Genomic DNA, 23,889 nt, shown 5'->3' with positions numbered 1-23,889 from the left:
AACGTTTGTTGTGAGGTGTGACCTAAAGGCTCATTTGCAATATTTGAATTAGGACTTTGTGTTTTCGGTTCTTGAGTATTTTTGTAAGTGGTTGATTTCTGTTTTTTCGAGAGATCCTTGTAGACTGTACAACCTCAGTAACTCGAAGGATTTTGTCCTTGACATAATGCATGTGGTTGATCAGGTGTTTTTGTACAATTTTGAGTCAAATGTGTTTCTCCACATTTAACACAACGTAATTGATGGTTGCAGAAATTTTTTCTGTGACCAAAATCTTGACATCTTACACATTGTACTAAGTGGCGACGAGGATGGGGTTCCTCTACTTTTATTTTAGTTTGACAAATCGAATTTAATTTAAAAATTTCGGAATTTTGTTGGTTTGCTTTTAAATCGACAAAAAAAGGAGTTAGTGGTATTTTGGTTCTACTTTAAAATACATTTACTACTTGTAAAGCGTTATAACCATGAATTGCCAGTTCTTGTTTTATATAATCTACTGGAGTGGTATGATGCAAATTACGAAAAACGATGCTAAAAGGTTTATCTTGTTGTATTTCATATGTGTAAAAGTCCACACTTTTTTCTTTAAATAAGCGTACAATTTTTCTATAATCATCCGGTGTATTGGTTTGCAATCTTAATCCTTTAATGCTATCTTTACTACTAAATGCATTTGAGTATATAGTTTTTTGGATAGCTTCACAAAAGCCTATGTAATTGAGATCTGATGTTAAAAAAATAGGTGGGGGGGTTGATATTTTTGGTTCTTGTGAATCAATTATTTGCTCAGTTTCCATGTCGTTGTAATCATGGATATCGGAGTTTAAAGTAGAAAAACGACCGAGTTTAGGTTGTTTTGCTTTTGGAGACGAGCCGGGTGATGAATTTTTTTTCCTTCTATCTTTACTATTTGAGATGATAGTTGACCAGTAGATTTCATTTTCATTATCAGATAAAAAAAATGTGTTATTTATCAATTTAGAAGTTTGTAAAATTGAATTTCGGTTTATTATACTGATCGGCGTTATCGGTTTAGGATTATCTAATTTATGAGCTAGCGAAGTGGTTGGTGAGGTAATATTGTTATGCATTGTGTATGTTATATATTAATTAAAATGTAAGAAAATTCTTAACTAGAGGCCCCCAGCCCCAAAACTGTTGGTTGATTTTACGATGAGTTTGTAGCCCAATCTTTTATCTTTTATTTGATACTAAATTTAAACTATTATATTAATGTATGGTTTATTAAGAAAAAATTTATGTAAGCGTGATAGGGCGTCCGCGCTCGACTCTTCACTTCATTAATCAAAAAAAAATTAACTAATATAATGCATTTTTTATTTAGTTTCTTCTAGGTACACGTTTTATCAATTATGAAGAATTTTTTATATTTATCCTTTATAAGGGTTTGAACTTTATTATTTCAAATGACAACATACATAACTGATTTTTTTATTAAATAATTATGTAATTAAAAAAGTGACTAATCAGTAACAACTTTTGGACAAGTATTTTAGAAGTTATTAATATTTCATAAGATTAGCTGGAAGCAAGATGCGGGTATTATTATTTTTATCTCTAGTCATTTCCATGTTGCACTCTTCCTCCCACTTAGATATAAAAATAAATGACAATAATGTCAGAAATACTTGTCCTAAAGTTGTTATCGAACATTCATTTTTAATTTAGATCATTATCTATTAATTATACAATTTTAATTAAATGTATGTTAGTTATGTACAAGGGATAAACATGAAAAATACTTTATAATTGATAAGTTGAGAAAAACGTGTACCTAAAATAAACCAAATAAAATGTTATCAATATTATTATTATTTTTTGGTACGTGAATCTTCTTGTAGACAATGTTACAAAAGCATATTAATACATATTCTTTGTAACTAGTAATATAAAAATTACTAACATTACACAAAATGATCTAATCAATTTTTCATTTATTGTACATTTTTTAAATATAATACTAATGTATATGATCACAGCATACATAAAATCATGTAAATATATCTATTTTATTTTATATCTATAATTAATTTCTATAAATTTTATACATAAATCTACAATAAATATACATAGAATATTATGCCAACTGTTAAGTTTAGGTATAAAAATTTCCAAAAATTGCATCAAATTATAAAAAAATAGGAAAACTGTTTCATAAAATTCAAAAAAATTAATCACCTCTTTTCAGCTCTGATAATAAAATTAACTTTAAAAAGAACAAAAATTTTTTTTTAAGTTAACAATTAACAGCTACAAATATACGACACATTTAAATAAGACAATCAAATTAGAATTAAATTAATTTCTGTTTAAGAATTTAATTTTAAATATCAAAAACACGGGAATAATTATTTTTGATAATTGAATAATTTTGTTCATTAAATAGTAGTTGATAGTATTTATGTACTTATTTGAAACATGGTGTTGTGTACAAGTGAAAAATAAGTAGTAAATTTGAATATGTAATTTACATAAAAGTATTTTAAAGAGTGTTACAACAGTTAATTAATAATAATTTTGATTTTTAGCTTTTATGTACATTAAATAAAATAAATAAGAATTACATTAAATTGAAGTAACAATAAAAATAAATACAATTTAAATGTTATTGCATGATGCACCATAATACATTTAGATTCTTGACAAATGTGAACTACCAAGTTTTAAAAAAAATTAATTACAATTACTCAAATTAACATTAAATTATAAAAAAACTAAAATTGAAAATTAATATTATAATTATACAAAGCAATGTTCGATGTAATTGATTGCATAAAAACTGAACAACCAGTCTCAACTCTCAAATCAGTCTCAAGAAATTACTTGAATAAATTTTATTAATACTTGAAATGCGATACATTTGAAAATTAAGATAATGTGTTTAGGAACATTTTTATAATAATTTAATAAATATTGTTTTAGTAAAACAGTAAAATTATTTTTAAAATGCTAACCTTTTTTAATTGACGAGAAAAAAAATGAGAATCATGTAAGCATTAATTCATTTTAACAGGAGAGTGAAAAAAAACTTTTATGAAAAATCCTAATTTATAAGAAAAATTTTGATCCATATCATTTGCTAAAAATATTTAGCTAAATAATGTAAATAAAATAATCAAATTTAAGATTTTCAAATTTATAGAAAAAGTATTAATATTAAGATCATTTTATCATTTAACTAAAAACATATATTTGTTATAAAAGAAATATTTTTCTAAAAATTATTTGAAAAAGATTTACTACTAGAATAAGCATATAAAAATTACTTGTTTAAAAAAAAAAGATGTTAGTAAATAACTGACACTAATGAGATTATTTTATTGATTATATGAATATAAATAAATATTATAATTAAGTATATTGATTACATAAACAATGAAAACATTGTATGTTATTATTTTTCACTTAGTAAAACTGAAAGTCAATTTTTCATATTCATAAATCAATTATTTTAGAATCAACATTATTAAAAAAAAAAAAACATTTACAAGAAAAAAAATGAAAAATTATTAAGAACTAAAAAAGATTATTTGAATTAGAAATATTATTAGTTACGGGTTCATTTTGAATTTTTTTTTAACTATATTAATTTATTGCTTTAATGAGACTAGACAATGTTTAATAGTTTATAATTTATTTTTTCTATTCAAAAAATAATTATTAAAACAGAATTTAAATCATAATTGTAAGCATATCTGCAAAATTATGTAACATTTTAGTCATAATAAGTAAACAATGTAAATGGCAAGTGTTCAGAGGCTTTAGTATATAGACAACTTGAAAAATAAAAATTTAGTAATACAAAACTGAATCTACTTTCTTTTATAATAATAATAAAGAGGAAAATAATTTATCAACAGTAGTTATAAAAAAATACTTAACAATGCTCTTTCATTGATATTAGAAATTAAATAATAAATATCAAAATCTTGTCAGAGATTAAATTATACTAGAGTAATAGGCTCATATTTTAAACAAAATAAATGTTTAAAGAAAAATGCTCAAGGTTCAGCAGTAAAAAAATTATGTACAGAAGTATAATTACACTTAATTACATTTTAATAATCAATTGTTATTCAAACAATTAACATTCATAAGAATAATGTTGTACAGTTTGTTGCTGAGCATAGGAATCATTATGGTCAGGTTGCAAATGGCATACAACAGTTTGACCATCTAGCACTGCAATTGTTCTAGCAGTTTGTTCTTTAAGTTGTTGTCTAAAAGCTGCATTAAGAGCAGTATGGAAATCTTGGGTGTCTGGACTTTGAGGGGGAGCCATTATAAGTGGTCTATGATCACCGTAACTCCTTGATGATTGACGACTCATGTCACTATTTCTACGGCCATCTTCATCACTTAAATCAGACACAAGAGCTGCTTGCTCTCGCTCTCTTTCTCTTTCACGCTCTATTTCTTCATAAACTGGATCTTCTAATCCCCCACCAGAAGCAGATATACCACCCATTATTTCAGAATAAGTATGATTCCAAGGACTAGTGGCTCGTACACCACTAACTCCAATGTATTTTTTAGTTGAACAATTATTATCAATAAAACCATCACCTAAAGTATTGCATCGAATAGAGCAAATTTTGGGCACTCCATGATTATTATGTACATAAGTTGGTTGCTTCAAGCTAAAACATTTATCTTGTATGCTTGGTTTACTCTACAAAAAATAGTTGAATAGAGTTTGAATAATACTGTTTAAATTAATTTTTTTGATGACATATACCTGTAAAGATTGTTTATGAAGACGACTACCAAACATTGTACCAGCTTTTGGCAGCATTTTATTACGTGAATAAGTCTTTTGACTAGAACGAGTGTATGGTAATGTCCCTCCACATACTACTGCTTGATGTTCATTTTTAGGAATTGTATTATCTAAATCTGGCACTTCAATTTCATTTTGTATGTTTATGATTTTACTACCCAATGTATGTCTTTCGTGAACAGGATGATGAAAAGTCTAACATTATTAAAAAAAAAATTATTTTAATTATATGAAATTAATTTTTTGAACTAATGTCAAAAATAAATAATCTAAACTTTATAATTTATTTTAAGTAAAAACAAAGACTTTACATACATTCATCCTATGAGAAGACAATGATCTTGGTGTAGAACATTCTGCAATACTTCCTTGACTGTTTGGGCCAACAGAAGTGCCATACAGACTGGTTCTCTGATTTTTATAGTTTAAATTCATTTCTTGAGTAGAATTAATAAGACAACATTGCCATGGTAAAAATGAAATCATATTTAACTCAGAAAATACTTTATAAACCTATAAGTTATACCAAAATGTTAATTTATCTTGTATAGTTGTAAAGAAAATTTAAAACTAGGAATAAAAAATTTTTTAATTTAAATTTCACAAAATCATTGCTAATATAGAGTTTTGACTTACTGAATTATTTTTTATACAATATAATAATACTATGAGAAGTCCTTGTGAACAATTTACAACAGAAAATATATACAGCATAAAAATGGAATATGATGTTATGTAAAAAAAAGCTAATGTCCACGTCAACATTATAAAAATTAACAACAAAATAGCACTTCTAAGCCACATTCTGTAAAAACCAATCCAATTGAAATATTATTTAATATTTTATTTAAGGCAATTTTATTTTAGATCAAATTAAAATTCATAAAACATACTTCAAAGAAGTTATTTTGACATTTTCTTTACATTTAATAGACATCAGTGAAGAATTACTTCTAATTATATACAGAGATAGACATAAAAGGACTAGATTTACCTGTAGAAAAATGGTTGATTAAATTAAATTATATAATATTTACATTAATAAATAAAAAATTACTTACTGAGACAATAAATATAATACTGTACACAATAATATTATTAGGCTTTAAGCAATTATTTGAGTTATAAACATAAGGATCCAAGTAACAAGCTGCAATAACAATACTTAATGGAATGCCATAAGCAACTAAATAATAAAGACGCATTTGTAATTTTTCAGAATTAAATGCTTCAATTAATGTAGCATACAAATGGAATCCTAGAAAAAATATATGATATGTTTATATTCTGTTTATTCACATACACATAAATATATGATAAAAACTTATGTAAATAAAAAAAAATTATATAATTTTTTTACCTTCAATAAATGTCCACATAAATGAACATAATAACAATATTTGTAGTATAACTGCTATTACAGAGCAGACAAATACTGTCCTTTCCTGTGTTACCTCAAAAAGAAAAAAACATTCAACCAAGAAGAGACACAAAAATAAATTCTTCAAAATAACTGTACGATTTGACTGTAAAATAAAAAAGATTAAATATTTAAAAGTAAATAATAATATTAAAGTAAGAACATTAAATATAACTTCCCATAAGATAAAATTTAAGTTGAATAATTATTTAAAATATTTACCTTTACTGTTAACTGAAGAGTAATTGCTGCTAATAGGAAACAAACTCCAGAAAATATACAGCTGACATATAAAAGCAATTTATTTGTAGAAAAAGTTATAGGCATTTCTCCAGAATTTTTTAAATCCATAAGAATAGCAAAATTTGTTAAATGATTGCACTGGCATAATGTATGAGTTTGATTTGTATAAATAACAGAACAGCCTTCTTCTGACCACCCACTAAAAAATATTTCGTTAAATTAACAAATTTTATAAATAATAAATAAAAGATAGAAAGTTGCTTGTATGATTTTTACCATCTTATAAGATCCTTAATTGATAACTTTGAAATATTTATTTTGAGACACAACCACACCAGGCAAATTTTATTAAAAGGATATTAAGTATGGATTAAGTAGATAATATTAATATCTTATTAAATTAAAATTATACATGAAATAAAAATGAAATTCTGGATTTAGGAGTTAATATCTTAAATAGTATCGTGAAACAACAGATATTATTAGAAATTTATATTATTATTATTATATGCTAAAATTATTATTATTAGAAACTAATATTTTTATATTTATTATTTAAAATTTTTTTTAATTAGCAGCTAATGGACTAATACTATCAAATGACTAGAGTATGAATTTATATGCATTAGATATTATGTTTAAGCCATTTAAAAGAACTCATATTTGTATAAATTTGTTGTTAGAATATTAGAATAAGTAGAAAATTTATATTTTTTAGGGGAGAATATACATCCCTAATCAAACCAATATTATAACCTCAGTTAGATCACATTAATAAGTTATCAACCAAATTATATAATATATACGAATTTGTGTTGTCTGATTATGTGTTTGGGATAAGTTAATAAAATTTATAAATGTATATTTATTTCTAAAAATAACATAGTAAAACAAATTAAATAATAAAAAAAAATTAATGATCTTTATATGTATGTACATATTGTATATATAATAAACAATTATAATTGTTTTAAATATAATGCAGTTAAATTTTTTTTTTTATTTTTTAAAATGAATGATTCTATGATTATTATTTATGATTATTAATTAAAATTATTATTAATTTTCACAAAATTATAAAACAAGGGGTTAATGTGTTTTTGTTAATTAGAAAAATTTCAATAATAACCAATAATTTAAAGTAAAATTAAAAAATCTAGAAATGTATAAGGGTTTTTATATGATATCTTATTAAATATTTATCAAAAATAAAAATAAATAACAACTTGAAATTTCTCTGAAAATTCTATTACAAAATAAAATGTTATGCTAAAATAATGATTTTTGTGTATATAGGCTAAATTAGGAGTAAAATTGGAAATTTAAAAATTTGATTCCCAAAATTGTTATAATAGTTTACTTAGTTTTATCACACTTACTTTTCTGTATAATCCCAAAAAACACAAGTTGGATTGCTCACATTATCAATTTGAAGATGTTGAAAACAAAGAGTGACTGGTTGATGTAACTGTATATGTTTCCCTTTGCCTAAGGAAGCTGATATAATTTTACTATTTATTATGCGTATTCCATTAGAAGATTGAGGCTGTAGTATGTTTTCCAGACTATCAAATGCTATGTAGACTAATCTTATAAAACCAGCTTCACTATTTTCAAGTAATGCAGATTTTTGCAGTTGTAACCATGTATTATTCATGAAAATTCCATTATTAGACGTATATAATGGAGGAAAAACTTCAGTATCCACATTCTGTGTGGAGATAACTCTTACACTAAGATCTGAAACATTTAATTGTCAATATTTACTAAATTATTCATTTCAAATTAATTAAGTTATGATGAAATACATACAGATATTTTTAACACTATGAGTAATTGTCTTTTCTTTCATCATAATATCAGCTAACAAAAATGAATTTTCTTCTAGTCCAACCAATAAATTTGTTGCAACTCGCATTTGTTCATTGAAAGCAAGATCTCTCCATGATGAATATTGAGAAACATTTAGCAAATTACTTCCAATTCGTACCACACATTGCAATAGATCAGTAACCATTGCTTCCTGTTGTTGTTTGTCAGGAAATGTTACCATATCTTTTTCCATTTTTTGAGCAAGGTCTCTCAACATTTTTGTAGTAGTCATCATATCACCTCCATATAATGGCTTGCTATCAGTTACCTAAATATATTGAATTTATGAGTTTAAATGCTCTAAGACTGTCAATTTAAGAATGCATACTTGTGAGAGGTCATTTGCAATACTAATAATAGAATCTCCTTGATGAAGCCTTCCTTCAAGGCTTGATAACCATACTGATCGACATTCAGAAAGGTCAGGTGTAGGAGGAATTCTTATAGGTATACCAGCAATTAAACTTTGACAACGCCACCTAAAATTAAGTATAAATATTTCAATATTTTTATTCAATTAGATAGAGAACACAAAATATGAAAATAAAAGTACAATTGATTATTAACAACATTACTAAAAAATTTTTTGAAGAAGTAAAATCCTTATTATAGACTTACAAGAAAGTTATGTGGAAAAATTAAATATAAGGTTAACACAAAGAATCTTCTTCTTCTTCCTCACCTTAATCCCAACTACATGGGGTCGGCCACCCTTATCCTAAACTTCCACTTGATACAATCTTATACATATAGCTGTCTTCATATTGCATTCAATAGCATCCCTTCATCTCTTTTTTGGTCTACCTTTACCTCTTCTTCCTTCAACATTCATTTCTATAACTGTTCTTACAGCTTCCGATTCTTCTCTCCTCATATAACATGACCAATCCATCTAAGTCATCTATTTTCTCTTATCTTATCCACGACTGATGCTACACCTATACAGGGTGATTTTTTTATCATAACCCACTCAATTACTTGCAGAATAATAATAATTTAAACATTTTTTTTTTTTATTATCTTTAGTTACACATTATTCTTGAATTTTTAACTATGTAATACTTTTTAAGTTCATCCCTTATGCCTTGGAGGGGGGTCAACTTTGTTTTTTTAAATGGTAACACATATTTTTAATTTAATAAAATGTTTGAGTTTTTAATTTAATAGTAAATGGCATTTGAATTTTTAATATAACTTTATTAGCTTATTAGATATAAACATTTAAAGTTTCAAAATTTTGAGTTAATATACATGTATAATACACATGGGATTGTAAATACAGGTAGCTAATTGGATTTTTATGACATTGCTGTCTCAGTCACGGATTGTTTATTATCAATTATGATTATCAATAGATATACTTTTTGTATTGTTTGATAGTGTATTTATAAACTCATAACAATGTGCCTTACTATAATTGATAATAACAATGCTGTGTACCTGCTAATATCGATGTTATAAAAAACCAATTAGCTACCTGTATTTGTAATCCCTTGTGTATTATACCTGTATATTAATTCAAAAATTTGAAACTTTAAATGATTATATCTAATAAACGAATTAAGTTATATTAAAAATTCAAATGCCATTTACTATTAAATTAAAAACTCAAACATTTTATTAAATTAAAAATATGTGTTACCATTTAAAAAAACAAAGTTGACCCCCCTCCAAGGCATAAGGGATGAACTTAAAAAGTATTACATAGTTAAAAATTCAAGAATAATGTGTAACTAAAGATAATGAAAAAAAAAAATGTTTAAATTATTATTATTCTGCAAGTAATTGAGTGGGTTATGATAAAAAAATCACCCTGTACTCTTTCTTATATACTCGTTCCTTATTCTATCTTCTCTAGTCAATTTTACAACAAAAAGTAGAAGCTAACTTGACTTTTCAAAACTTTTAATATATTGTAGCACAAACATGCACAAAAAAAAATCCCTTTGAGTCCAACCATACCAATGCATCCAGAAGTGGTTACACGACTACCTAATTTTTTTCTTAAATTGTCAGGATTTATTCTTTATGCTGTATTTAGATTAAAGCTAATTTTTTATGTGATATTCCCATTTGTATGGCTATTTCAATGTAAAAAATGTTAAAAATAGCCAGAATGTTAAAAAAACACATAGATTATTCAATATTAGTTTAATCAAATTAAAATTTTAGAATTGTCCTTATTATAATTCATAATTTAAATTAAAAAAAAAAAAATTTATGTGAAATTCTATAATTCAATGACTTTCTAAAAATGGGTCTTTTCTGTGTAAATAGGCGTTTTTGAGCTCAATTAAAACCATTAAGAAATTATTATTTTATAGTGATTTTCAAATGTGGTATTGTATAATCTATGTTTTAATTAAATTTCAAATATTCAAAATAATTTTCTTGGGATTTAGAAGCATACAAAGTTAAAAATTTTATAAAAATATTCATAGTCTTGATGCATTATTTCTGTTAGGAGACATAATTAAAAAAAAAAATTCTTTTTAATTTTTTAGTCAATATATCTGTTTCTGCATCATAAAAATTTTAAGTTTGAAAAAAAAGAGTAACATGTAAAATTTAACATTAGAAAAACAGTAAAAGGCTGCTCAAAATCAAATAATTTAATGATACTTTTTTGTTGTTTTCTAACCACATTTTTGTAATTGTTTTTTATATTGTTATATATGTATTACATTATGACTCAATATAATTATTCAATTTATTATTTTAGTTGCAAAATAAAAAATTATTTAATTAAATTATTATGACAATATTGTAAAATATTTTAATAAATAATTTTGGTTTTATACTAGTAGTTACAATATTGTGTCCTCATAAATATCAGTTAATGATACCTTAAGGCTTCTTTTTGTGCTATTATTAACTGGTACAAATCTATGTTTTTCACTAGTGCCAAAAATAGTTTTATCCAATTCAAATCTTATATTAGGGTTTTGGACATAGCTGGAAGCACTTCAATATTATTGTAAAAATTTTGAAAAATAAAACATGTAATCTATTTCAAATCTTGATACTGAATGTGTTGTTGCAGTTTTTAAAGCTAATACGTTTATGGAGAATGATGATACCATAAAAAATAACATAACTTACATTTCTACAAATTTTTGTTTTTTGGTTCAAAAATAATTAAACAAATACAAACTAAAAATATACCTTTAAGAAAAAGTTTAAATATTGTAGAAAAAGCCAAACATATTTTAGATAAAGCAGAAGATATTGTAAAAAATTTAACAAAAATTTAATAGAGTTCCTGAAAAAATCCTACATTAGAAAATATGATAATTATAAAAATTATACTTGAAGAAGAAATGGCAAATACATTAATAGTCAATTTTACTCGTATGAAATAGCTATTATGAAATATGCTCCAATTACGTCAGTTGACATAAAGCATATGACTCCTCAATTTGGAAGCACAGATTAATATTAATTTAAATAATATTAAATGGAAATATATAAAACCTCATTCAAAGTTTTTGAAACTAGATGATTTTAGGTAAAAATATCAAATACCATAATCGGAAAACTTCTCACGGAAAAACGAAATTCCACTGAGATTATCCCTATCAGTAACTTTATTTTTACTGACTATAAATGATATCACCAAAACTATAAGATATTCACTAACTGCAAACTTATATGCAGACAATTTCAACATATGATACAAAAGTAACAACTTACATACAATACAAACACTCCTGAAAATAATTTAACCTATTGTTCTAAAAAAAGTGGTTTTAACTTCTTAGACAACAAAATGGTATTGTAGAAAAATATAAAACTAATAACAATTGTTTTATATATATAAATAGTTGTAGCAAAAGCAATACTATATTTGTTGTACAAAACACAGAGACAAACGACCATGCTAATAATTTGATTTTCTCACTCATTAAGCACACTAATAAATTAAAAAATACAATAAAAACAACAGATACTGTAAAAAATATTCAATATTCAATTTGAGAATTTTAACAGAAAATAATAAAAATAAATTTATTTAGATACTAAGCCACATTAAGATTGAAGGCAATAAAAAAGCCAACTTAGTAACAAAAAAACTTATATAAACCTAACCACATAAGACACAAAAAATCAAATAAAGAGTACATTAAAAATAAAAAAAAACCCATCACAGGGGGGTCGCGGCACAGTGGTGACGTGGCATAGTTAGATCAAATATAATGATATCTGACAGTGATTAAAATCACTATAAAAAAAAAACGCTTCGATGCAAATCTTTAGATAGTGATAAGATAAAGTATTTCGAATGAAAAAGGGATTATTAAAAAATAGTATTTCTCATAGAAAAATTATGTTGATCTATACACTTTTCAATAAGTTATAGCATTATAATGTTAAAAATGTAAAAAATAAAATCGAGAATTTTCACACAATAATAGCATTTGGTAGCCATTTTCACCGTGAAGACAAAATAAAGTCCAAAATTTTTTTTTTACATAATAAAGTATATTACATTAGCTTTAATTTAAGATATATATAAAAGTGTCAGACTTTCCGGAAAACTTTCAAAAGTTAAGTTTAAAAAGTTCTACTTTCTACATGCATTTTTTAGATTTGAACCCCCCTCGTATATAGGGAAATGATCTGATTTAAAAAAACAGTATGTCGAATGAAAGATGTATATAAATACTACTTCTCATAAAAAAATTGTATTGATCCATACATTTTTCAAAAAGTTATAGCATAATAAAGTTAAAAATGTAAAATACAAAATCGAAAATTTTCATACAAAAATAGCATTTGATAGCCATTTTCACCGTGAAGATAAAATAAAGCCAGAAATTTTTTTTTTCCATAATAAAGTACATTACATTAGCTTTAATTTAAGATCTATATAAAAGTGTCAGACTTTCCGGAACATTTTTAAAAGTCAAGTTGAAAAAATTAATCTTTTGTGAAAAAGTTGTCATTTTAAATCCCCCCCTGTGGGCAGGTAAAGCATCAGATATAAAAAAAAAATATACCAAATGAAAGGTAATGATATCATGCATCTATATAAAAAAACATTATATTGATTTGGTTATTTTTAAAAAAGTTATTACAATTTTAAGTAAAAAAAATTGAAAAAATTTCGAAAATAAGAGATTTTTAAATTTGTAATTTTTTTTGGAGGTTTCCCCCATTTACGGGGAACAAGGGAATTTTTTTCAATTTTTGAGGGTAATGTCTTTGACTAGATACGATTTGTGATCTTTTGACGTATCATTGAAAGAAATCGGTTCGGTGAGAGCTGAGAAAAAGTGGCAACAGGCACAAAAAAAAAAATAATAAAATAAACACATCATAGTTAAAATTAATACCTTCTCNCAGACACAAAAAAAAAAAAAAAAAAAAACACATCTTAGTAAAACCAATACCTTTTCAGTTTCGCATCGAATATGGAACATTGGAGTAAGTACAACAATCCAAATTATGGGAAGTAAGATGAAAAAAATTAGAATTTTTATTAGGTTTTAATATAAGTATAGTAATAGAGTATTTCGACAAAACTGGAAACTATGATAGTCTAAATATAGAGGTAAATATATAAGTAGCAAGTAAAATTGTTTTTTTTTTTTTAATTTTTTACAAGCTCAGGGGTAATTAAATCAAATTATGAATTTATGGGTGTTCAGTATTGTGATCAGTGCAGCCCAAGAGAGCTCTCTTAGGTGGCTCACTGACCATGTCAACCTGATAAAACCTGATAATGGGACGGTGCAGAACTCCATTTGGAAGCCTACAACCCGATCAAGTATAAACGGATGGTCACTCACATACCAGGGCTGCCAAAAGAGTCCAAGAAGATCTTGGAAATTTTGGCAAAACAAAACCCAGGGCTGAACACGGCGATCTGGAAAGTCCTCCATGAGACAGAGGTTGGCCCGAAAGGACAAACTTTGTTCCTAAGTGTGGACGAAAACAGCATGGTCAAACTGGAGGAACTGAAGCGCAGTCCATATTTTGGAATGGGCAGAGTTTGCTTCACAGATTATGTTGCCAAGCAGCCACCAGCCCGGAAGGATGTGAAAAAATCCACACCTCAAAAATCTGGGAAGAGGAAGGCTGAGGAATCACCAGTGCCACTCGGGAAAGGAGGTAAGGCACAGGTAAGGGGCAAACGGACACACTTTACTCCTGCCTCGAAAGGGAAGGGAGGAAGTGTGTTACGTAAGGGAAAGGGACCCAGGAAACCGCCACCCTCAATAACGGCCACAGCTGAGGGGAACCTCTCCACGGATCCAAAAGGAAATGTGGAGAGCGAACCCAAGGCACGGTCGCCACCTGTGGACGGCGGTGTGACACCACCCACAGGGGGGGCTGTGTGACACAGGGACTGTTTCAGACACCTGTATCACACCCAGTACAGCGTGCTTTCTTAAGCGTCAACATCAGTTTTTCTGAATGGCTGACAATAGAATTCAATTCACGCAAATAAACCTGAATCACAGTAAAGGAGCCAGCAGTGTATTACTAAGGACCCTAACTGAGAGGCATACAACACCCTTACAAATAGCACTTATTCAGGAACCATGGATAAATGGGGACCAGATTAAGGGGCTAAATCTAAGGGATTTTAAACTGTTTCATAAACAAGCAGATAAACCAAGAACTTGCATTTTGGTTAATAATAAAGTTAAAGCCAGTCTGATACTTAATCTATCAAGTGCAGACTTGACTATTATTACAGTAACACTAAATGATGGTAAAAATATTATAGTAGCTTCAGGATACTTACCATATGAGGTCACAGACCCAGGTAGGGACCTAACTATGCTCTTTAATTATTGCAAAAATGAAAAATTAGAACTAATCCTAGGTATGGATGCTAATGCACACCACACTATTTGGGGGAGCAGTAACATCAACCAAAGAGGAGAGGTTATAATGGATCTATTGCTGACTACAGACCTAAGTATACTGAACAGAGGTAGTGAACCTACTTTTGTTATCAGGAACAGGCAGGAAGTCATTGATCTAACAGTTTGTTCAAAAGGGTTACTTCAAAAGATAAAAGGGTGGAAAGTGTCCTCCGAACCTTCTCTTTCTGATCATAGGCACTTACGATTCACTTTGGAAATTAACAAAGTTGAGACGGAGTACTATAGGAACCCGAAAAGAACAAACTGGGACAAATACAGGGCAGATCTCTCTCGTGACCTGATTAACCTACAGTTTAGATTGGGGTCGAGACAGAGTACTGAAAGGGCTGTAAATATGCTACAGGACTCCATTGTCTCAGCTTACAAAGAAAACTGTCCTTTAATAGAAAGGAAAAGTACAGGGCAGGGTATAGCTTGGTGGAATGCTAACCTGTCTAAATTAAGAAAGAGTTCACGTAAGCTCTTAAATAAAGCAATGAAATCAGGTTTGGAACAACACTGGGAATCCTATAAGGACGCCCAAAGGAACTACAAATCTGCATTGAAAAAGTCCAAAAGAGAAAGCTGGAAGAAGTTCTGTGGGGATATACAACAACTCCCTATAGCAACTAGACTTCTGCGATCACTAAGGAATGGACCAAACAAAACTGTCGAGGCAATACTACTGCCAGACGGAATGTTCACCAATAATGATAATGAAACATTATCACATTTGATGAACACACATTTTCCTGACTCTGCAATTAACAACAGAGAACAGGAACATGATGCACAGGACAAACGTGTAACCTGTGCTGATTGGAGACTAATCAGGAAAGTGATAACCCCGAGTGGAATAAGATAANTGATAACCCCAAGTGGAATAAGATGGGCAATAAAAGCCTTTGGCAGTTTTAAAGCTGCAGGCTGTGACAAAATTTTCCCTGCACTTCTGCAAGAAGGGTTAGAGATAATCGTCCCCCATCTCTGCAAAATATTTAGGGCATGCCTTCCCTATGGTTATCAACCAGAAAGCTGGCGTAAGGTTAGGGTGGTGTTTATACCCAAACCTAACCGCACTATTATGAAGCAAAATCCTACAANACTAACTATTATGAAGCAAAATCCTACAGACCAATAAGTCTTACTTCTTTTCTTCTTAAGACTATGGAGAAACTTATTGATAGGTACATCAAGGAGGGGCCTCTTAAGGAGAACCCTTTACATGAAAACCAACATGCGTATCAAACGGGGAAATCTACTGATACAGCTCTACACTGCTTAACTACTAAGATAGGGAAAGCTGTAGAGAATAAAATGTATGCAGTAGGTATATTCCTGGACATCGAAGGGGCTTTTGACAATACTCCCTTCGATGCTATGTGTGAATCTGCACAACAGCATGGAATAGAACCACTTATTATTAAGTGGATAGAATCCATGCTTAAGGAACGCTCCATTTTGGGACAGCTCAATGAGACCAAAGTAATCAAGAGTGTTAAACAGGGATACCCACAAGGCGGGGTTCTATACCCCTTGCTATGGTGTCTAGTATTGGACTCGCTTATTAGAGAGTTAAACAAATATTGTTATACACAAGCCTATGCGGATGACTTGGTTATAGCAGTGGTGGGTAAATTCCCAGACACTATTATTGACTTAGCACAACAGAGACTTAACACTATACAGATATGGTGTAGTAAGTACGGTCTATCTGTTAATCCAAATAAAGCAGAGGTTGTTATGTTCACTAGAAAGAGAATAGGACTAGACAGCCTGGACACTCTTACTCTGAATGGACAAGAAATTAGCTTAAAATCAGAAGTAAAATACTTAGGTATTATCTTGGATAGTAAGCTAAAATGGAAATCACATGTTGAGTCAAGAATCAAAAAAGCAATGACCACATTGTGGACTTGCAGCAGAGCCTTGGGAAAGACATGGGGTCTCAAACCAAGAGTTATGTATTGGTTGTACACGTCAATGATTAAACCTATGATATTGTACGGTGCCCTAGTCTGGTGGACCAGAACAACACTCATTACAGCTAGGAAAGAACTTAGTCGCATACAGAGAATGGCTGCCATTGCCATCACTGGAGCATTAAGAACTACACCAACGGTGGCATTAGAGACACTAATTGGATTGCCTCCTCTGCATCTAGAGGTGAAAGCTCACGCCAAAGCTACAGCACTAAGATTCCACAACTTAGGTATGTGGACTTTGGAGAGTGATACAACAGAACATGGTAAAATACTAAAAGAGATAGACCAGGGCTTTTTAGAATACCCCTTGGACTATATCAAACCGGTTCTTAAGAATAACATTCCCTACAAAGTGGAGATCACTACACATAGAGAATTGAATATTAACCACCTGACTGACAAAGGAGGATTTGTGATATATACAGATGGATCCAAAAAATCAGGAAAGGTAGGTACTGGAATTTGGGGCTTAAAACCACGAATAAATGTCAGTATGTCATTGGGCACAACACCCTCTGTTTTCCAAGCAGAGGTGATGGCGATACTGGTAGGGGCTCAGAACCTGCTGGTATACAAAAATAGGAAGATAACTATCTTAAGTGATAGTCAAGCGGCTTTGAAAGCACTCTGTAACGATCAGGTGAATTCAAAGCTGGTCCTCGAATGCAGGGAAACTTTAGAATCACTATCGAGGTTCAACAAAGTTACACTAGCGTGGGTACCAGGACACAACGGTGTCACTGGAAATGAGAATGCTGACTTTCTAGCCAGGAAAGGAGCAGAGAACACCTATGTTGGACCAGAACCAGTGGTAGGGCTCACTGAGCAATCGCTCAAAGCGTTACCCAAGAATTGGTGCAGAGAACAACACAGGAAAATCTGGAAGTACTTGGTAGTACCTAGACAATCTAAAATGTTTATCAAGACCCTTGGTTTATTGCTGGGTGATCTTAATAGCATGACTAGACATCAAATAAGCACCCTAACTAGTCTACTGACAGGACATGGTCACCTGCTTAAGCATCTTAACGCAATGGGGGTATCGGAATCACCATTGTGCAGGAAGTGTGGAGTAGAAGAGGAAGACTCATTTCACATCATGTGCGAATGTGAAGCCTTGTCCACACTAAGATCAAACTACTTGAATAAACCATTTCCTGAAAAAGAGGATATTAAAAACCTAAAACCCAGAGAGATACTTAATTTCGCCAGAAAGACAGGACTCTTTGGTCATCTTTAGAGGTGACTTTATGGTTGGTAATGTATTAACACTTTGGTGATAACACTTAGGTGGGTAAACCGAATCAAGACAATTCGGTATGAGGTGCGCACAATGGACCAACAGGTCTGAGTGCATGGGCATTACGTCCACCTCAATAATAACTAAACAAGTTAAAACAAGTTTCTATAAATAATTATAAATTTAAGAATTTTTAATCATAAATGTACTTAGAAATTGTTTAATATACATAAATGATTTCTATACTATTCATGGATGTAATACTAAAACACAGAAATTTTCAAACTTTCAAAGGGTTCTTTTGAAAAGTTGATGAAATTGACATAAGCCCTTTCTACCCGGGACCAAGGAGTTATGAACACATAATAGTTGACTTGTGGCTTTTTATAGTGAGCCATTTTGACTATTTATAAATTAAATTTACCTCATCAGTTCTTCAGATTTATGTTGGGCTAATAGGTATTTTAATTTTTGTGTAAGTTTTTTACAGTAAAATATATCAGATGGATAAAAGAAACCCAACCAGAGCTCATTGTTTTTCTGAAAAATGACAGAACAGCAAACAGAGAAAGCATTTTATTAGTATTGTTAATACTAATCTATTTCTTAACATTGTAAATATTATAAAAAATATAAATATATTTCATGTTTTATTATTGTATTCACACTTATTTCACTAAGAAGTTTCTTTAATCTATTATACAAAAACATATATGCTGTAATTCATAAATTATGTTTATTGTTCAAATGCAACAAATAGTATAAAATACTAATAGAAAGAAAGGAAAATAAAAAAAAAAAGCCAGCACAAAGGGGTCGGGGCACAGTGGTGAAGTGGCATAGATGGATCAAGTATAATGATATCTGACAATGATTAAAATTACTATAAAAAAAAAACGAAGAACGAAAAAAGAACGAGGGAATTTTTTTCAATTTTTAAAGGTAATGTCTTAGACTAGATACGATTTGTGATCTTTTGACATATCATTGAAAGAAATCGGTTCGGTGAGAGCTGAGAAAAAGTGGTAACAGACACAAAAAATAATAATAATAAAAAAAAAAAAAACACATCTTAGTAAAACCAATACCTTCTCAGCTTCACATCGAAGCTAAAATACTACAATTAGTTGGAAAAACAGCAATTTAAATAAAAAAGTAAAAATAATATTTAATTAACAACAAATAGGACACAGAAGACACATGGTTATTTGATGTGCAAGGAAGAACAATCAATATGCCAAACTAGTACTAAACTAAACTTATAGAACTCATAATAAAACATAGAATATGATCCGATCCAGAAAACAATTTTAGTATAATTAAGATTTTATAAATAACAAATTTGTATAATAAAATCTAAAAAATTTACACATAAACACCTCGCATATTATACTGTATAAATTTTATAAACAATTTTAGAGATTTGATAATGGGCAGTTATTAACATTTTGAATTCTTAAAAATTTGTTTTGAAAATATATGTGCTATTTCAAACAAATTTTGAAAACTGAGATACTACACCAGATCATTAACATTATTAAATAAGTCAGTTAAGAGAATCTTACCTAGCAACACCAGCAGCACCACCGGGACAGGCTTGTACTGCTTCTTCTCCTGCTTTGGTCCAATTCCAAAATAAACTTCTTGATGTTTCAGGAGGACAAGACAATGATAATCTATCATCCATTCCTTCAACATCAATAATACTTAATTGAGGTGGCAAATCACTTGTTGGTGGTGGTACATTCCACTCAGTTGTTATTGCAACTAATTTAAAAATAAAAATAATATAATTAACTGATACTTTAAAGAAAAAAAGGAATTACCTGAAGGTAAATTTTGTTCTCCTTCTGTTATAGAATTATTTTCTTTGTGACTTATAAATAATTCTGATGTTGCAACAGTACTAGTTGTAGTTAATGAAACTGATGAAATATGTTCTTCTACACTAGATCCAGCAGTATCATCTAACTGAGGTGATGACAAAATTGGTGGGATTGGGGTTGCAGGCTTAAGAGTTAAAAGTTTATCAGCATTCCAAACACTAGGTTGTGATGTTATAAGCCATGGTGGATTAGGCTTTAAAGTTGTTGTGGAAAGTGATGCTAAAATAAAAGAATAGACCCAAATTATAAGACTGCATAATCACATCATAAAACTTAATTATTATCATAATATTTCTAAATACCTGGAATACAATGGTATTGAGCTTCAAGATATTTCATTGTACCAGGGCAAGGATCAGAGAATAAGCTAGTATTAGCCTGAATACTACAGTTCCTTTTTTCATTGCATCTGTGTAAATAAAATAAATAAGTTATTTTAACATTTTGAAAAATTTAAAAGCTAAAACATTTAAGTTAAATTAAATTACTTGGCTTGTAGCAAAGGTAAAGTGTTAGTGGACATGCAGTTAACACTCCAATCAGTGTTACCATGATCATTACATACTGTGATAGAGTATCGTCCATAAATTGCCCGGTCCAAATGAATAATTTCTCCTTCTCGACATTCCAGTTTAAGAGGTTTTCCTTCACAAGCATATACAGTATCATAGCGATTGACATCTATTAAAAATTAAAAAATTAATTTTCAATATTAATGTTTCAATAAAAATAATTTAAATAGTAAGTAGTGTAATAAGAAAATTTGTATAGGGATTCTGACAGCTTTTAGAAAATGGAGTAGTGGAGAAATTCACCCCTCCACTACTTCATGTCCATGAGTGGGCCAGACAAGAGCACCCTTGGTTGTGTCACTGTATAATAATAACTGACATTACAATATACAAAAATGTATTGAGCAAAATATAGTCAAATATAATATTTTTATAATGAAAAATTTACCTTTGGCTAGTATGACAGAAAACAAAACATTTAACAAGAAGAATACTGATTGAACATTAGTAATTTTCAATCTTGCCATCTCCTACGTCCCACACTGAAATAATTAAAATTGAGATTTATTTATTTTACATATAATATATTTTTAAAATATTATTTTTACAATATTTGTATATATACCTAATGTATATACGAATCTTAATATTTATGTAAAATCTAATGAAACAATTGTCATAAATGAAGTACTCCAAAATATTGCACATATTTAATAAGCAACGTTAGCAGTTTTACTTTAAACCTCACAAAAAAAAGAAACAATAATAGATTAATTTAAGAGGACAAAATTTAAAAATTTTAAAAAGCAAAATATTAAAATTATCATTATAAAAATCTATTCTAAAGGAAAAAACAAACATTTCTTGTTTTATTTTATTTTCTAATATTTAATTTGATTATTTATTATTTTAATGAATGTCTTGGATCAATTACACAATTCAAATTTATTTTGTAATTATAATATAACAATGTTTCTTAAAAATGACTGTAGAATTTGTAAAAATGAGTTTATACCATACATAATTAAAAAGAAATCATTTAGTTATCTTGATGAAATAATCTGAATTATAAAAAGAATATAATATAAAATGACATAGCTATTGTACAACATATCGTTTTTTAAGCACTATTGATATAATATAGTTCTTCATTAAATTTATGTGTTTTTTAATAATTAACTATATGCATGATTATTAATAAATGTATACAGAAAACATCACTTCACAATTTATTTTAGCGAATGATAAAAATTCTAATATGTCATCTCGGTTCAATAAAAAATAAATTTTATTAATCAAAAAATGTATTAAAAACTCATTAAAGATGAGAATTATATTAACATTTAAATTTATAATAAACAAATATTAATTTTTCTGTTTATAACGCTTAATTTAGTAGCCAAAAATTAATTTCAGAAATTTTCCTGATTCTATTAGATTTTTTGAGATATCAATTATCAAAACTATGTTAACTTTTATAATAAAAAAATATCAAATTTTCAGTGGTTCTTTTTTATAGTAATTTAAAAGGTGATATAATTTAAGGCACTATTTCCTATAATAATTAAAATACAAGGAGTTATGTTACATTAATTTATATATATATATATTATAAAGTATACATATTAATATCAACAATATTATCACATTGATGATACTACTTAAATTTAAATATGCAATATAATAGTACTGTAATAATTTTAAATCTAAAACTTAAAAAAATATTAAAAATTTTAGATGGTATCATCTATAAAATCAGTATTTTACTGATTTATTTAAGATTTTTTGTTTGTTATATAATTTCAAAATTGAATGGTATTGTATAGAATACAATTAACTCATAACACAATTTTTTTTAAATAAATAATTCTGATTTATTTAAATAATGTATGATAACATTTAGATAGAATTAAAAAGGTGGCCGTTCCAAGTATTTGGGATAAAGGTGAGGAAAAAGTAGAACTTTTAGATAGAATTTATTATTGAGGTATTTATATTAAATGCTTTTGTGAAAAATAAGATATTGACCAAAATAAAACTACACAATCATTTAACTCTTATCATAATTTTATTGAACATTAAATTTAAACACATAAATAAAAAAAATAACATTCTTGTATCTTTTATGAGAATTTTTTTTATGCAATTAATAATTTAAACTATTCATTACACAATATTCTCATAATATATAAGTTGAGATACCTAATCATGTTAAATAATATTCACCAAAATATGTTATTGTTATCATTACTTATGATTAACCAAATAATCTTTACTTATAAATAATATAGAAGTCGGTACATACCTATTTCATTCGCTATAATAATAGTCGTAAATCCATACTGGTCGTGTGCATATCAGGATAACTGCAGTGGTCATGCTAAACACTGCATGTCAATATGCACTATAAGGGTCAACAGTAGCAACACAAAACTACGTGATAAAATGAATTCCGACATCAGTGATGGCAGATTATAGTAATAAAATCAAAATTCTATTACTTTTCTCTAACATAATAATTTGCTAAATATCTACATATAAATATACAACAGACGGCAGCCGATGAAACAATGATAAACGAGACTCGCGCACACAATATGATTCAGGTCGCACCTATTGTCATACAACGATTAACACTTTGAGCAAACGACATATACATTTTGAACGTACACTATTATGTACAACTATAGAAACTGTAGAACTATTTACAATAAAATTCGAACTCATATATTAAGTGTTATACGTGTATAATACTACTGTAAAAGATACAACGGCGTCAACGACGACTAGTTAGAACGCGAAGGCACTGGGCGAGAAGAAATATCTTGATGAGGGTGGGGATGGTAGTGGTACTGTGCGGTTCACTCCCCACTTACTATTGTTGGTAAGAGCGAGAACGATAGATATTGGTAGAAATATGAGCGACAGAGTCAACGTATTCTACAAAGGCGTGTGGAAAGAAAGAAAAAACATTCTATACAGTCGCGTATACACACTACTACTTGAGTGTGTGTGTGTGTACGAAGCCAGTATTCTAGCAATAATAATT

At 28.3% G+C, this 23,889-nt stretch overlaps 1 protein-coding gene across 1 annotated transcript; it reads right to left on the bottom strand.

The window, feature by feature from the left end:
* Positions 1-1,938: 1,938 nt before the first annotated feature.
* On the bottom strand, positions 1,939-23,801 carry LOC126897377 (latrophilin Cirl). Its single transcript, XM_050670916.1, has 18 exons — positions 23,342-23,801; positions 23,146-23,273; positions 21,289-21,382; positions 20,817-21,009; positions 20,631-20,737; positions 20,269-20,547; positions 20,008-20,209; positions 8,668-8,818; positions 8,280-8,607; positions 7,847-8,207; positions 6,447-6,666; positions 6,165-6,330; positions 5,866-6,062; positions 5,698-5,798; positions 5,441-5,609; positions 5,120-5,317; positions 4,763-4,999; positions 1,939-4,696 (listed from the first exon to the last, which is right to left on the bottom strand). The coding sequence occupies exons 3-18, from the start codon at positions 21,365-21,367 to the stop codon at positions 4,109-4,111; spliced, it is 3,576 nt and encodes a 1,191-aa protein (XP_050526873.1). The 5' UTR covers positions 21,368-21,382; positions 23,146-23,273; positions 23,342-23,801; the 3' UTR covers positions 1,939-4,108.
* Between the last annotated feature and the right edge of the window lie 88 nt (positions 23,802-23,889).

This window comes from Daktulosphaira vitifoliae, unplaced genomic scaffold (assembly GCF_025091365.1).
Source record: "Daktulosphaira vitifoliae isolate Bord-2020 unplaced genomic scaffold, ASM2509136v1 Scaffold_2, whole genome shotgun sequence".
Taxonomy (NCBI): Eukaryota; Metazoa; Arthropoda; class Insecta; order Hemiptera; family Phylloxeridae; genus Daktulosphaira; species Daktulosphaira vitifoliae.
Note: the sequence above shows the minus strand (reverse complement) of the source record. Positions and strands in the feature narration are given on the sequence as shown.